The 17,816-nt window shown below is 37.3% G+C and overlaps 1 protein-coding gene across 35 annotated transcripts; it reads right to left on the reverse strand.

Moving 5' to 3' along the window:
* Positions 1-1,304: 1,304 nt before the first annotated feature.
* On the reverse strand, positions 1,305-16,820 carry ABCB29 (ABC2 homolog 12). 35 transcript variants are annotated; one of them, XR_016044729.1, is made up of 11 exons: positions 16,331-16,820; positions 15,367-16,206; positions 14,348-14,434; positions 14,124-14,231; positions 13,778-14,044; positions 13,241-13,324; positions 4,280-4,496; positions 3,913-3,998; positions 2,990-3,177; positions 2,502-2,566; positions 1,305-1,798 (listed from the first exon to the last, which is right to left on the reverse strand). XR_016044729.1 is itself a non-coding variant. In XM_020673975.2 (11 exons), exons 2-11 carry the CDS (start codon positions 16,012-16,014, stop codon positions 1,664-1,666), a joined length of 1,950 nt encoding a protein of 649 aa, XP_020529634.1. In that variant the 5' UTR covers positions 16,015-16,206; positions 16,331-16,820; the 3' UTR covers positions 1,305-1,663. The 35 variants fall into 35 exon arrangements, 7 of the variants coding, with proteins under 7 accessions (XP_020529634.1, XP_020529637.1, XP_020529633.1 ...); XR_016044734.1 differs by having other exon boundaries at positions 15,363-16,206; XM_020673975.2 differs by having other exon boundaries at positions 2,502-2,631.
* Between the last annotated feature and the right edge of the window lie 996 nt (positions 16,821-17,816).

Below are 17,816 nucleotides of genomic sequence, written 5' to 3' on the forward strand. Positions count from 1 at the left end.
AGCATAGAAGATCTATGCTTCCCTTACCATCCAGCTGTCCAATTTTGATCAAGAGAGCCACTTACCATTTGATCTTAGATTGGACGTCTCAAAGTATTTTATTTTTAATTTTTTTATACAAATTATATGAATATGAAATTTGGTACATGCCATTTTCTCATTGGGGCGCACCTATAAATAATATTTAAAATAATTTTTTGATAAAATATAATGACCAAAATACCCTCTAAATCTTTCAGAGGTATTTTGATCATTTTATTTAATTGAAAATATATTTTTTGACGTTTTTTTCTAGTGCAAGTTTAATAGAAGATTGGACGTCCAAAATTTGGTATCAAAATATTTTATATAAGCAATATTAAAAATAAGATAGTTTAGAAACATGACATTGTGATTGGGGCAATCTTAGCCCTCCATTCAAAATAGATGGTTGGATAAAAGAAAGCATATAAGTTTTATATTGTAGGGGAAGCATAGAAAGCTTGCCCTAAAATTAAAACCAACAAATTGAATGTATTCACACACCTCTTAAAAAGGATTAACAACATCCCAGAACAAAGTAGAACATGATCAATGGCTTGTACAAAAGCAATCTCAAATAATGAAGGAAAAAAATTATATAAAGTTGAGGCCCCTAACAATCGACTTCAGGCGCACCTCAAAATTCAATTGAAATTTTTTTTTGGATGCCGTCTCAAGTCCGATCATTTCGACCTTGAGATACATGGATTTTTTTTTCTAAAAAGACTTCAGGTCTTGAAATAGTCCATCTAGTAATACATTATCTAGACCGACAATTTTCAAAATTTTCAAGTGTTCATGGTTCTCCTTGATCTACATTATTTTTGAAGCTTTAAACTTTATAATTAAAAATAAAAATAAATTGAAGCCATCATAAATACTTTTCATACTGAAATGGCATCTGTTGACACTATTTGAGGATGAACCTTACTTCGATTGTTTTAGGGCCTAAGCTTTATACAAACTGCACCCAACAATTAAAGGGTGCGGTTTCTATAAGGTTGCAACCTTAAACAATCTAATTAAGGTGCACTTCCGAATTTTATCATAACATATAATTTTGTTGTAAAAAATTCTTACTATTATCTTAAAATCTATTTTCATATCTAACTAGAAAATTTTAAACTCCAAAAACGGTTAAAATCAAGGAGATCTATAAACATATGAAAATCTTAAAAATGGATGGCCTAGATAATGTGTTGCAAGATGCACTATTTCAAATACTCAAAAATCTTTTTTTTTTATATCCATATATCTCGATGTCGAGATAATTAAATGGAGGATTTTTCAACATTAAAACAACCTTTCCGATAGATTTTTGAGGTGCATCTGTAATTTTACATTTAAGGTTGCCACCTTATATAAACTTTTCCTATAATTAAATGTGCAAGGTCAAAATTTTCCATCAGGTCATCAAAACCCCCATTTTAAAGAAATTGTACCAACCCATTTTCACAATTACTTCCGTATATCTTCAAACTATCACCTTTTTCTCTTATGGCTAAATATGGGTCACCTTTGATCTGTTCTCCTCCTAAGAGTTGAACCTAAAACCTAGGATTGGGATGAGCCCCACTACAAGCTTGTCCACCATTCCCATCTGATCCCTTACCAAACAACACTGTTAAGTGTGCATTCTTCATCACATCAATGGAGCATAGTGATTGCCATGGTTGAGGAGAGATGAGTGAGAGACCTCCTTGAGCTTTCCTCCATCCAAGGAGACGATTCGATCGGCCATTAGAATAGTTTCCAGTCGGTGTGCAATAATCAGTACCTGGATACAAATGTAATTTTTGGGGATGAGTAACAATACCTTTCAATCGAACCAAAAGTACATGACTTGTGGAGCTATTAGACAGAGAAACTCAGTTCCTCCAAGTTCTTCTTAGCTTTTATTATTATTATTGTTGTAGTTGTTATTGTTGGTTCAGTAATGCCCCTCATGAATTAAGGCAAAAATCCATGAATTAATAATGCGGAATTTTAGGGCAAAGGAAGTTTTCTTGAGTTCCACTGGTTGGCCTGGTTCCATGGCTCTGAATGTATTTCTCAGAAGGGAGTTCAACTATAAAGTGTAATAGAAAGAAAACATGAATGCAACCGAGCATTGAAAGTTAGGGGGTGACTTGAATGTTCCTTTTATATATGGTAGTATTCATGATTATGCAAAATGTTTTGGCAGGGCAATAGTAAATACGGAGACATGTAAGTTATGATGGCAACTGCTATAATATGTATTACTCTTGTCCAAAAAAAAAAAAAACCTACTATAATATGTATTGAATATTGAGAATCCTCCTCATTATGTTGCAAATTGGTTTTTAAAAGGAGAGAGAAATGAGGATACAAGTTTATGGTTTCCATGAATTCTTGAACAAATTTAGATGCACTAAAGTTACCAATTAAGTTCATAAATGAGCCACATGTCCAAAAATTATGAAACTTAAAAAAAGATATGAAGTATATTGATATCTTACTGTGTGATTATCCATCAAACGCTTTACAGCTTGCCTCACCAATAGCTCTGACCTGCTATCTAAAGCTGAGGTGGCCTCATCCAAGATCAGTATGGACGAATTCTGATATATTGTTCTGGCAATAGCCAGCCTGTTTAGGAAAAGGAATAGTATACCATATTCCATTGGAGTATAACACATACGGCAACCCAAAGGGGCATCCACCATCCATTCTTGCTAACGGATAGTGGGGATTAACTGCACCAGGGTGTCCATCATGGTGGTCCCCGCTGTGGTTAATCTCCACAGTCCATAATCTGGAGAGGAAAGTGCATGGTGCTTTGGAGTGACATATAACCATACTCCAAAGGATTATATGGCATACTTTCCCTTGCAAAATGAAGTAGATTGTAAGCTAACTGATGGCCATCAGCCATGGAACTCAACATGCATTAATGGACAAAATCAGAATATATAAGACGGTGATATTAATGAACTGAGTTCCATACCTTTGCTTCTGGCCCCCACTTAGAATTGAACCCCGTGGTCCAATATTTGTTTGGTAACCTTGGGTTAGTTTTTTAATGAACTCATCTGCATTTGCAACCCTTGCTGCGTGCTCCACCTCCTCCATGTTAATCTCCCCCATTAAATCTCTGTAGCCAATATTTTCAGCCACTGTCCCTGAAAAAAGCATCTGAGAGATATGAAAACTCCATTAAAATGGACTCTAAGAAACAATAAAAAAAACAAATATTCCATGAAATTTTCCCCCAAACATAAAAAGTCTAATTGTGGTAATCCATGAATAAACTTATGTGAAAGACATGCAACACACAATTTCAACGGTGTGCCATCACAAAGACTTCCTGACCATGCAAGGAGAAACAAAAACTGTATCTATCTTATTTTTTTTTGTAGGAAAAACTGCAAACATTTGTTTGATTCGTAAAGACCTGAGTGAAACATTTCTTTAATTCAACCTCAAACTGGGTTTGTCCACAATTTAACAGGTACTTCTACTCTTGGAGGTGAGGAAACTCAATGCATTTTTTTGGGAAACACAACAGGGGAGGAAACTCAATGCATTTTGCAGCATTATTCACCCTTAAAATGAAAATGCAACATAAAAAGCTCATTGATAAAAATAAAAAGTACATAAAAGAAATGAACAATGAAATGCCACTCATACTATGTATGTAATGAAGTCAAAAGAAACCAGAATACTGAAAAACTAAATATAATGCAGAACAAATTTTCTGTGAGAAAAGCAGAAACATATAGGTGTATCTAGTCAATTTTTCTCCTGTAGACATCCATGATTAAATTTTTTGAGTTGGACCACAAGGGCTAATAGCAAAGCATCTGAAACTCATGCCTCATCTAGAAACAGATTAAGATGTCACAAGACAATGGTCAAGGTTCAACTCACTATATCCTGTGGAACTAGAGCTACATGTCGCCTTAGACTTTCCAAACGAATATCCTGAATGTCTTGGTTGTCAATGAGTATTTGTCCTGTAAATAAAAGAGCCACAAGAACACTAACCACCATTAAGTTTGACTTGTAATAACAATATGAGAAATACAGAACCTAGAAGACTAGAAGTAGGATCCAAGGTCATCCATTTAGGTCTTGGCCTCGAGGTATTTTACCAAATCATAAATCACATATCAACTACAAGAGTAATGCATATTCCCCAATAAAAATCTCCATGAATTCCCACATATCTAATAATGTATTGGATGAAGAATGTCAGCATCATAACAATCAGATATCAAATGTTTAAATGGCTTACCACAGATAGGATCATAAAAACGTAAAAGCAATTTTGCAATAGTTGTCTTTCCACCCCCTGAAGGTCCAATAAGTGCAATTGTCTCTCCTGGCTTAATATGGAGATTTAAACCATTGAGCACGGGTGTCACTTTGTCCCCGTACTGAAAGCTAACATCACAAAATTTTACATCGCCTTTGACATTGTTCAAGGTAATTGCATCTGGTTTCTCAAATACCTGCATTGAACAGCGATATAAATCGACACAAGCTACTTGTAATTACCATAAACATTGTGGAACTTAATTGGAATTTTCTCCAACAATATCTGATGGAGATGGACCATTTCAGAACAGAAAACTAAACCGCACCATCTCACCTTAAGAAATGCAAGGCAGAAACATTACAAGGGAAGGATCTGACAGACTACAATGTCATGGGAAACATTAAGAAACTACAGTTCCCCAACAAAAATAAAGATAAAGGAAAGCAGGAAGTAAAAAGCATACAAACTACAAGTGCAATCTTTTAAACACTTTATGTTGAGTAGTTATGGAAAATTCTTAATATGAAATTAATCAATGATAACATATACTACCAAGAAGTGTACAATGTTCCTTCTGTCGAAGGAAAATATGTGCAATATTGATGTAAACTTGTTGATGTCATGCTAAATCATCCTCCAATTTCTTATTTATTTTTTGTTTTTTATTTTAATTATTTCATTCAAGGATTGGAGGATTTTTTTGGGATTTACACCGTTGTTTAGGGATAGCGTGGCACTTTGGAGACTTATTTGGAAGTTAATTTGCTGAACAGGGCTAGTTTGGTACTTCATTATAATAAGGATTTAGTACATGGGTATAAAGCTTTGTTTAGAAGTAACAGTTTAGTTGTTTTTGTTGATTTTAACCTTGTAGAGAGACTTTTGTCCATTGAAGCATCTTGAGCTTCACTTTTATTGTTTCAATTGAATTTCCAGCCCTATTTTTTGTTTGATCTTGTCCATCAATAACACTTTGTGCTGCATGAATTGGTATCAGACAATATCAATTTTGTCCATGCATTGCGGCATCACGCTTCTGTAGAAACACGAGGATGGCTGCAAGAGGGTTGTGGGGAAAACATCGTGTGAGAGGAGATTGTGATTGAGGGACTAGAGTTGGACCCATGATGGCAGATTCAGAGGATGTTCTTCAAAGATTTGACACACTGGCTGCCAAGGTGCACCAGATCATATATGTGATCCTAGAATTGTGCCAACAAAGGGGTGAACATAGGGATCAATGTTTTAAAAAAATGGATCAGTGACCCGGATCAGCCATTTGGAAAACGAGTCCAGATCGGCTGGATCCAGCCTGAAAAAAATTTCAAAAAATTACTAAAATTTCATTAAAATCTAGTTTCTTATGCTTTCAAGGAAATTGGGGTATTGCATTGTAGATTTTCGTTCTTTTGTCAAAAATATGCAAATATTGAGAACCTGTTTTATGCTTGAGAGTTTGTTGACCACTCGTTTCATAGTCAAAATGTAATTTAAATACAACTCATTGCAATAAAATGGATCTCTCTACGTCAATTTTTTTTATTTTTGCACTTTTATAAATTATCACTTGCGCTTGTAAAAATATGGACTATTGCCTACTCATTTCTTATTTTCCTCAAAATTAATTTATTAGATTACTTTCCATTTGTACTTTTATTGTAATGAAGTTGCATAAGTCTAAGGATCAAAGAATTTTTTTTCTTATTTTTTCCCATCTTTTTTTTGTGGAACTTCCTTATTTGCTGCATTGTTCTGTTAATTTTTTTAAAAAAATTTTCTTTTGCTTCTTCTTTACTTGATCTTTTCTTGCCCTATAGTAGCTGGTTAAATTTTCTTTTTACATTATTTCTTTAAATATATTTTTTCCTTTCCCATGACCACTCTATGCTTCATGTTGAGTGCAATCATACTTGGGCATGCTTGGATTCAAATTGCTTGAGTGAACGAGGTGGCTCAACTTTTTTTTTGGGCTCAATTTTATTGCTTAACATGCTTACCCTTGGATTTAACACAAACAAAATCAGGAAAAGCCTCAAGACGAGAGGAAACAGAAAGAGAGAGGGGAAGGGAAGATAAATAGAGCAAACACCCACTCCCCTATCTTCTTTTTATTTCCTCCCTCATACTATTATTAATAATAATTAATAAAACCGTGTATAAAGGGACGGGAGCGTTCATCCCACATCGCTGAGGATAAGAAAAACAAGGGAGGCACAACCCTATAAATGATGGAGTAGGTGATGCTCGAGCAGTTGTGGTTTCTTTTTTCCTGTACTCAGGAAAAGGGTGGGCCCCTCTTAAAATAATAAATAAAAAATAAAACACTAATAAAATAATAAAGGTAAGGCCGGTCAGCCGATTCTCTTAAAGAACCGGCTGACAAAATCGGCTGGTTTTGTTATTCTGTCAAAGAGCCAGCCTGCTCAGAGGGGGAACTGACCGGTTCCTGATATATGGTGGGAATCGGACCAGTCCCGCCGATTCCCAATCCAGATCGACAATTTTTAAAACCCTCGATAGGGATGAAAGCATGCATCCCCAACATTTCGAGTACAGACCAGGTCTGAATTCGGAAGATGATTTGGGCTTGGATAGCCTGGGTCACATCATTCACAGGCAAGAAACCCTATCCCATTTGAAGATTGGTTGGTTCAAGCACTTGAAGGTTTTGAACGAAGTATTAGGGCTGATGAGCGCCTGATTTTACAAGGAGATTACAGCCAGATGACTTCCTTGACTGGCTTGCAAATGTCAAACAATTTTTTCAATAGAAGGATATGGTGGAGCATAGAAAGGTACAACTTGTTGGTAATAGATTAAAAGGGCATTTTTTTTGTGGTAGCAGCAAATTTAGGTGGATCACACAAGAAAAGAAAAGCAAAAGGTCTGCACTTGGGAGAAGGTGAAGAGGTATTTGAAGAAATGTTTTTTGCCTACAGATTATATGCAAGATCTTTACCAATTACTCCTAGTTTAAGAAGGGTGAGGACTTTAAACTTTCCCTTAACCCGTCCCAAGCCCAAATAAAGGAGGTAGGTTGTGTTAAATAGACAATTAATGTAAAACTTTGCCAAAACTTTCCATGATGAATTTTACCAATGACTCCATCATTTATGGCAGAAAGATGGGTATGTACAAGATTATACGGAAACCCTCTATCAGTTGTTCAGTCGGAATGATGTTCGGGAGACTGATGACTAGCTGATTGCGAGATATACCAGTGGTCTGCATGTTGCAATATTAGCTTCCTATACATCAAATTTTAACTTTAGATCAGGCATATCAATGCGCATTGAAAGCTGAGACCAAATTGTGTAGATCTTAGGCCCAATTGCTTCACAGATAAGCGACCAACCACTACAAAATCTGAGGAGGTAGTGGAGCAAATTTTTACTCAGTCACTTGGTGTGGAAGGATGTCAATTTAAGTGCCAAACCTACTAATGGAGGCCTGACACAGCACAGCGGTCCCAAAACAACAGTAAACCAACAACTCGCTTCACGTGCAGCGAACAAGGACATAGGTCTAATGATTGCCCAAAGCACCAAGTTGGTGCACTCTTAGAACCATAGAGGGTAGTGAGGAGGAAAACGGGCACATGGATGAAGGGAGTGAGGCTGGTATTGAGGGAAGTGAAGAGGACACGTACCTTGATGATGATGAGCTCTTAGTGATTCGACCCATGCTAGTTATACCCAAGGTTATTGACGAGCCATGGCCGCGCACTAACATCCTTTGTACAAGATGCATGGTGCAAGGCAACATATGCATCGTCATTGTTGATAGCAGGGCTGTAGGAACATGGTTTCACAAAAGATGGTAAACAATTTGAAGTAAAAGAAAGAGAGGCATCCCCAACTGTACAAGATACAATGGATCATACGAGGAAGTTCCTAATTATTCTTTGTTAGTTAATTTCATTTTCCATTGGTAAACAGTGTAACAACTTCGTATGGTACGACATATTACCAATAGACGTCTGTTACTTGCTGTTGGGACGCACTTGGCACTACGACCCTTCTGTGATTCTTAAAGGCGAGAAGTCCAAAACAATATGTAGTTGTTTACCAAGGATGGTGTGAATGTGAAACTACACCCTTTGAAAGATGATAAAGAGAGGGTTAGAGTAGAAAGGAAAGAAGTAGTTCTGTCTCTGTCCATGCGTCATTTTTTTTGGAGAAAATAATAAATAGGAGGTCATTTTTGCCTTAGTAATTAAAGATCATGGTGGTCTTGATGTGGGGAATGAGGTAGTTAAGCCGCTTTTGAATTAAATTCCGGGTTTGATGCCCGAAGAATTATCCAGTGCGATGCTTCCTTATGGGAAATATCCAACACTGCATAGACTTGGTTCTGGGTGCTAGTTTACCAAATTTCCCTCACTATCACATGAGTCCCAGTGAGCATGATGAGCTCTATAGGTAGTTTCATACCTATTGGCTAAGCGGTCGATCCATGAGAGTCTAAGTCCTAGTGCTGTCCCAGCACTGCTGATTCCTAAGAAAGATGGCATCTGGAGAATGTGTGTGGACAGCAAGGCCATAAACTAGATCACAATCAAGTACAGATTCCCTAAAGCCCATTTAGGTGATATGTGGGGCATGTTACAAGGATCTAAGCTATTTAGGTGATATGTGGGGCATGTTACAGGGATCTAAGCTATTTAGGTGATATGTGGGGCATGTTACAGGGATCTAAGCTATTGTTACAAGATCACAATCAAGTACAGATTCCCTAAAGCCCATTTAGGTGATATGTGGGGCATGTTACAGGGATCTAAGCTATTTTCCAATATCGTGGGTATCATTAAATCAGAATTAGACTGGGAGATGAATGGAAGATAACATTCAAGGCTCGAGACGGGTTATATGAATAGTTAGTGATGCCTTTTGGCTTGTATAATGCACCTAGTACTTTTATGTGGGTTATTAATAGATTCTCAAACCATTCATAAGGAAATTTCATCATCATCATTATCATCAGAGCCTTATCCCCACTATTTGGGGTTCACTATACGAATCATGTTCCACCCATATAAAGACAAAGTTTTATGTTTGCTGCCCTACCTAACAAAACCTTCCTCTATACAAGTTTGGGACAGGCCTAGCGGAGTTATTCATAGAGAAATTTGCTGTGGTATACAACAATACAGTTGAGGAACATTCGATCCATTTGATGCAAATTCTGGAAACATTTCATGTTGATAGTTATTATCAATCTTAAGAAGTGGTCTTTCTTCGCAGACAGTTTTATTTTCCTTGGATATGCAGTATCTACTGAGGGGATTAAGAGTGGATTCAAGTAAGGTTCAAGCAATTATTGACTGGCCAACCAGGAATTGTATTGGAGATCTACGTAGTTTTCATGGGCCAGCTACAATTTATTGGCAGCTTATTAAAAGTTTCAGCAGCTTGGAAACTCCCATCGCATATTATATGTGGAACAACAACTTCATTTGGACAAATGCAGCCAATGATAGCTTCTGGTTGATTAAAGAAACGATTAAACATGCACTTGTATTGGTTTTGCCGAATTTTAACAAAGTTTTTGAGGTGGATTGTGATGCATCCCATGTTGGGATCAGGGCTCTTTTGAACCAGGAGCATAGGTCAGTTGTTTTCTTCAGTGAGAAGTTAAGTGATTCCATAGGCCCGTTTTTTTCTTCAGTGAGAAGTTAAATGATTCCATATGCCCGTTGTTTTCTTCAGTGAGAAGTTAAGTGATTCCACAATATTCAACATATTATTTGAAGGTCTATGTGATAGTGCAGGCACTTAGGCAATGGAGGCCCCATTTGATTCGGTGGGAGTCTGCACTATATTCCGATCATGAGGCCTTGAGGTTCTGAGTATTCAAAATTTTTTGAGTAGAAGGCATGTTGAACGGGTTTCGTACTTGCACGAATTCACTTTGGTAATCAAGGCTGGATGTCATAATCAAGTAGCAGATGCATTGAGTAGGAGATCCATGGCATTTGAGTGTTCTGTAAACATCAATTGTGGGCTATGAAATGGTCCCGCAGAAATATGCTACAGACCCATATTTTGCTGAAATGGTTGAAGAGGTATAGTAGGGAGACAAGAAACTACTAAGAATTATATTTTGCAGGATGCTTTTCTTTTAGGGAAAATTGCCTCTGCAAACAGGATAGCTCCTTGAGGTTGAAGATACTTTCTAATTGCATGGTGGTGGACTGGGAGGTCACTTTGGCAGTACTTTAGCGTTGGTGGAGGATAGGTATTTTTGGCTGCAGCATGGTAGGGATGTTGCGAGGTATGTGGACAGATGCCATACATGCTAGCTCGCAAAAGAGAGGCATCAAAACACTAGGTTGTATACTCCACTACCGGTACCACGACAACCACGGGAAGATGTGATTATGGATTTTGTGGTGGGATTGCAGTGAACAGCTTGGGGAATGGACTTTATCTTCCTATTAGTTGACTGCTACTCGAAGATAACTCAGTTTATAACTTTACTGAAATATCTTGGATGTTACGTAGGAAGCCAATCTGTATTTCAGAGATGTCGCTCAGAGTGTTCCAAGAACTACCACTTCGAATCGAGATACATGCTTTATGGGCAACTTTGGAGGTCCTTGTCGCAAAAGATGGGGACAAAACAATAGTTTAGCAACGCTTACCATCCTCAAACAGATGGTAAGATGGAGGTAGTTAACAAGAGTTTGGGAAATCTTTTGAATTGTTTGATAGGGCGACTGCAACATTGGGAGATTTATTCATGTCTCCAGCCAAATTCACGTTTAGCAGTGCCATAAATAGAACCACAAGGTGGTCACCTTTTGAATTAGTTTATGGTAGAAATCTGGAGCAGGTATTGGATTTGGTGAATTTAACTAATATGGAGCAAGTTGTTGATGACGCAGAGGCTTAGGTTGAGCACATTCGAGATATCCAGTTGGAGGTGACCGAAAAATTGAAGATGAACACAACGTGCTACAAGGAAAATGTTGATTGACACAGGCGGCAAAAAGAGTTAAAAGAGGGAGCTTTGGTTATGGTCTACCTACATAAGGAGATATTTCCCTGTGGCGGTACCATAAGCTAAAGTTAAAGCACATAGGGTTTTGTCATGTTCTGAAAAACTTGGGAGAAAATGCATATGAAGCTTAGCTTTCGGCAGGTTATGATATTTTGCCCGTATTTAAAATACATATCTTGATGACTATCATGGTGAGAATGATGAAGAGATGGAGAACGATTTGCAAGACTAATTACCAGAATTTGATGTTGAGGTGATTATGTCTTTGATACCAGGACTATTATTACGAGGCATGGATCATATAAATAGTAAAACAATATCTTGTGCACTGGAAAGAGAAATCTGTAGAAGAAGATTCATGGATGTCAGGAGTTGAGTTCCAAAATGTATATCCTGACAGTTTGAGGTAATACATCGTACAAAACTCGAGCGCACGTTCTTATTCTAACCAAGGGGGATTGATACAAACTTGTTGACATCATCCTCCAACTTTTTTCTTAGTTTTCTTATTTTCATTTCAATTATTTTAGTCATGTACCGGGAAGGAGTTTTTGGGATTTTCAATGTTTTTGGGGTGGCATGGCACTTTGGAGACTTGTTTCGGATTTCTTTGCCGAACAGGGGTACTTTGGTACTTAACAATTAGGATTTAGTGGATGGGGTATTTAAAACTTTGTAGTAAGAGTTAGTTTTTGCTGAGTTTGTCATTGTAGAGACTTTTCTCCATTGAGGTATATTGAGCTTCACTTTATTAAACCTATTGAACTTCAGCCCTATTTTTTGTTTATTCTTGTCCATCAGTATTATGTGCTTCTTTTTGACAAAATAATTTTTACTTGCCAGCAAATTGAATATAATAAGAGATCAGGTTGGGATTGATCACTCTTAAACTGACTTTGATTTGGGTCGGGCTGGCCTGACCCAGATAAATGTAACCAGGTTGGACTGGGCCAGGTTGATCTCCATTGAAGCAACTTGAGCTTCACTTTTATTGAATCCATTGAATTTCCAGCCTTATTTTCTGTTTAATCTTGTCCATTAGTGCTCTGTGTTGCATCAAGTACATGCATTCTGACAAGATAATATTTAAATGCCAGAATAAATTGAATATAACAAGAGATCGGGTTGGGATTGATCACTCTCAAACTGACTTTGATTCAGGTCGATTTGTTTAGATTAATGTAATAGGGCTGTACTGGGCCAGGTTAACCTTTAGAAGGTCGGTCCAGATTGAGTTTGGGCCTGACAGTCAGGTAGGGACCTATTTAAGAGGTAAGGTCAGGCCCGAGCTGGGCTCGGCCAGGCCAGAGCCAGAGCCAGAACTTGACTATGCTTTCATGAAATTTGAACCCCTAAGACCTAACTACTAATGCACAATACAATATCGAAGTTTGTATTCAGGAAAAGTTCCCCACAAATTGCATAATGATAAATATATATCAATCCATAAGGACAGACAGCAATAACTCTAATCACAGCAGGATAAACTTAATTTCAGAAATCATCATGTTCTTCCAATTGTTATCAAGGGAAAAACAGGAACCTGCCTATACTTAGATACTATTATTGCTAGTTCCTACATATAAGATGCTTATAGAATGTATTCGAAAGAAAACTGTATGCTGTTTTGGACATTGGGAACAGTCCAAAGATATATATATATATATATATAGGGAAATACTGGTGTAGGCTAAGCCCACTAGCCTACAGCTACATATAGGCCCAACGGCCTAGATTGAATCTGGGCCGATCCAATTATCACAATTTCATTTCGTATTTGAGTTTTAATTTTTTTTATATAAATCCAAATCAGTTGAAATTTTGGGTATGTGTTTTTTAAAAATATTAGAATTCAAATCCAATAACAATCATATATATATATATATATAGCGAGAGAGAGAGAGAGAGAGAGAGAGAGAGAGTTGAAACAAACACCTGAGATTGCAAACTTGTTAAATTAAAAAGCCGCTCTATCGCCGGTTCTCCTTGCTTCAATTCATTGTAGGCTTTCCCAACACCCTGTGTAATTCACAAGTCACATTCACTCAAAAGATTCCTACGGCAAACAAGATGATAAATTTGATTTTGGAAAGCTCAATAATGAATATATCTTCTTTAAGCCAAAGGTTGCAACAGATTTCTAAGTAGAGAGAATATGTGTCGGACCTGTGGCACATATTAATAGAGGGGCACATGTAAAGCTAATCAACAAGTGATTCAAGATAGAGTGGCAGAGAGAGCCTTCATCTTGCACATTACATATTTGCTAGACAAAATAAGATATTTTATTTCATCATCGTCAAAGCCTTTTCCCAACTAATTTGGGTCGGCTAAAATAAGATTATTCTATTTAATTAGCATAAAACTCAATCCATTTATTGTTTCTTTCTTGAACGTATTTTTCTTCGTAAAGCATCAAATCCGAAGAAATAAATTAATAAAAAATTATTGTCTTGAATGTAGCAATATTACCTGAACTGGCGCGATCAACAGAAACACGGAGGTTATAAAAGAAACTATATGAGAACCATCAAATGCACCACCAGAGACCACCAAAGAGCCAACACAAAATACAAAGATAATTCCCACATAAATGACTTGTATAACTTGGGGAATGAATGCCTTCATCGTTTTTTTCCTCAAATGTTGACTCAAGTCATCATGAGCAAGCTTTTGAAATCGCAAACTTTCGCATGTCTCAGCATTGTAAGCCTTTACAACAATCATTGATGGAAGAACCTAAGATATTGCAACTCATAAGTTAAGAGGATCACCAATATCCAAAAAATAATTTTATTCATAATCAAAGTAAGGGCACCTCATTTAGGTAGGATGAGAGTTTGGCGACAGTATGATGTGCTTTCTTAGAAATCTTGCGAAGCTTCTCTCCAAGATATGCTATGACCAGACACATACATGGAATAACCTACAAGAACCAATCAACAGGCCACTATAGGAGAAACAAGAAAAGCCTAAGTCATGAATGGGAGTGTTAATATGTAATCGTAAATTGCAATCACTAAGTAAAAGATGGCATCTCACCAAAGATGTAATTAGATAAAGAACAGGGCTAATCGCCACCATCTGGAAAGACATAGCAAATAATTGCAGGGTATATGGTACAATAGTCTGCACTCAACAAAAATCAAACAACTGAAAAGTAAGTCAATTTTCATAGACCATCTATTTAACTAATTGGTGTTAAAATGTTGGTGCAATGTTACTGCATCGGGTTTTACTCAATAGCCTAGGGGTTTGGAGCTCCAAGTACTTTTTTTTTTTTTGGGGCTTTTCTTAATGGCTGCATAGTAGTTATAGCATGTGTTATGCAAAGGTAAAAAAATAAAGAAAAGCTCAGGCTGCACAAAGTGGCCACTCCGAGAAATTTCAATCCTCACAAAAAGGCCAAAAAAAAAGGGCAGAAAAAAGCAAAAGTGGCTGAGAGGTAAGAGTATACAAAATGGCCTGAAGCTCCCATTCTTGCCAATAATGCAAAGGGGACACCCCCACCCCGCCCCCCAACCCCCAAAACACAATAAACAAAAATCAAAACACACACCCCAAAAAAAAAAGGTCTGAGAAAGTGAATGACTGAGGTTCTCAATGATTCAAAATTTTCCAACAAAATTTCTATGATTCAGCAATTTTCATTGTAGAGCAACAACTCTGCAGAACTAAGCCGCAATGTAACCATCCACTTCCTTCCTCAGAATGTTGAATATAATTTTTTTCGACTCCGTTTCAATCATATTTCTTCTTCGTTTTGGGCTATCATAAAGTTTCTTTCAAAATTTAGTCCATAGTCCATACTCAATACTTCGGAATTGAGTAGTGTCAGGTCACATTCTATAACTATAATTTTTCATTGACCACTTTATTTTAGACTTAGAAATCAGTTGAAAATTTGCATCACCCAAGTTATCAAATCGGAGCAAAACAAATTAAGTCAGCACTAGAATAAATTCATACTAATTTACGCAATAAAATAATAATATTAATTTAACAAAATTCAACGAAGTGGGAAGCACTGAAAAAACAAGATAAACAAGAAACTCACATACATATATAAGAGCGTAGATGGTATCAGCTATATCCGAAGCTTCTGCAGTGATCCTATACGAAATATCTCCCGAAAAAGCCCCACTGGTGCCTTCAAAAAACCCTAATTCTCTCTGCAAAACCCTCTCAAAAACATCAACCCGAATTTCATAAGAGGCATTCAAGGCTGCCTCCCAAAGAAAAGCCTGCTGCCAATAATTTGCCATCAATCTGATCAAAACCAGAGCAGCAATGGCCGAACCCTCTCTAACCAAGCTGCCAAGTTTCATCAAAGGCATCATTGTTGAGAACTTTCCAACCATAGGTACAATCCTAGAGAGAGCAAGAACTGAGATTACACTAAAAATCCATCCCTTGAGAATGGGTTGGTGCTGGGATAGCAAAAACGGCTTTATGGGGTCGAAAGAGGATAGTGGAAAGGGTATTTTTAGGGGATTTTGGACAAAAAAACTCTGTGAAAATGGGTTTGATAATGGAGAATTGGAGGTGGAAGAGTGGGTGTCGTGGCATTTAAAAGTGGGGTTCCTCTGTGAAAAAGCTGGTGAAAGAGACGGCGTTTTATAGTGTGGGTGCCTGAATTTTGGGTGATAGAGAGAGGAGAGAGAAAGAAGAGTGGGTTTTGGGCTATGGAGAGAAAGTGAGGTGTTCATTGTTGCCGTTGAGGTAGCAGCGGTAGTGAGAGGAGGCGGGCCTGGTTACAGATAAATGTATTACAGAGCGAGGATGTTTGCAGGGTCCCGTAAATGAAAGGAGTTACAAAATCAGGGCGTGGGCCCGAATGCCGCGTTTTTGGCCGGGCAATATGTTCGCCTCACAATAGGCGTCGGACCTGAAGCTTTGCCCTGTAGTTGGACAACATACATAAAACTTCGTTAGAGGTGGGGCCTAGGGGAATGGCAAAGGCTGCTACAACGCATATGTATCATTTTTTATTATCCCAGGGCACACCCGTTTTACTCGGATTACCAAAAGTTGAACTATCGATGTTGAGCTTGAAGGGTTATATGGGGGAATGGATAATGCATATTGGATCGTGGTGGAAGGGGGAGTCAACATGCCACTGAAAACTGAGATGGTAGAGATGTCGATCTCGAAAGAGTAGAAAATCCAACCCTTTCCCTCTGCAAGCTTGCTGATAAAGTGGATGAACATCCGAAGAATTACTCCCTCGCCTACCTTTGATCGTCGTGGATATGTGCGTTACGCCCTGCTTACAGGAACTAGACAACAATGGAGAAGGTGGACAGCTAGACATTCTTCATCCCATTGGATTTGAAGCGGAATCCGAACCATTTCATTATCATCATTGTTGGGGTTTGCTCGAGCGACATGTTTTTGCTGAACCTCCAGAAAATGGAATGCCTTACTGGACTGCCACAACACCTAGGAAAACATATACTGGATAGCAATATGGTTTGTGGATTCCTCCCGGTGGAGGCCATCTGGTGGCACTTCCCTGTTCCATAACAAAAGTTTTTGCCTTATATTGAGGGCTCAAAAGTCAACAAAAGCTTTTACCTTATATTTAAAGCTCAATAGTCAACAGAAGTTTTTATCTTATAGTTAAGGCTCAAAAGTCAATACTTTCATGGAAACTATGGAACTTGGGCTATCTACTTTTCCGGAAGATGTAGTTTTTACAATTATGTTTTTCAAAAATTAAACACACTTTAGGGTGTATTTGATTTTCGAAAGATGTGATTTTAGAAATCACGTCTTCTAGGGAAGTGGATACCCCAAGTTTCATGGTCCTTTATGGAACTAATGGTACTACAATATCCAATTTGTTATAAAACTTCATTGTTAACGAACATAGAAGTATTACAATATTAGTAAACATGGTTTCCAAAACCGCATCTTTCAAAAATCAAACACGTCTTTAATGGCCTTTAGAAATTGGAAGTTCTTCTTTGTTAACATTTGGAATGTTCTATTTCTAAAATGGTTAGTAAATGTGTTTGATAACCTATTTGGAATGTTAAATAAGTTTTGGGTACCTGTGTTAAGTTTTGGCTACCTGTGTGTAATTGACCATGTAATGTTTGTATTCTAGAGAGCCGTGAGTAAGCTAGTTTCAACCGTTCATTCATTTCTTAGTGATATGAGGCCGATATGTCTTGTATAAAGGAGATACAAGATACTCTTAATCTTCAACATGTCTTACAAAACCGAATTTTTTTTTAACAATATTTTTAACTTTGTTAATCAAGAGAAAATTACAAAGCAATAATTGAAGCAATAAATTGTTCAAATCAACAACGATGGACAACTCCAACATAGAAACACCCCACTTAGCAAGCCCATCTACAATGACATTAGCTTTTTTATAAAAATGTGTGAAGAGGATATCCAAAGATTCACAAATGTCTATAATCTCCACTCACACAAACTAAGGTATTTTTTATTCTTTCTTACTGATTTTATGAAATTGAGTGAATTTGTCTCCACCATC

Source organism: Amborella trichopoda, chromosome 11, assembly GCF_054954075.1.
Source record: "Amborella trichopoda isolate Santa Cruz 75 chromosome 11, AtrichopodaSantaCruz75HAP2 v2.0, whole genome shotgun sequence".
NCBI classification, from domain to species: domain Eukaryota; kingdom Viridiplantae; phylum Streptophyta; class Magnoliopsida; order Amborellales; family Amborellaceae; genus Amborella; species Amborella trichopoda.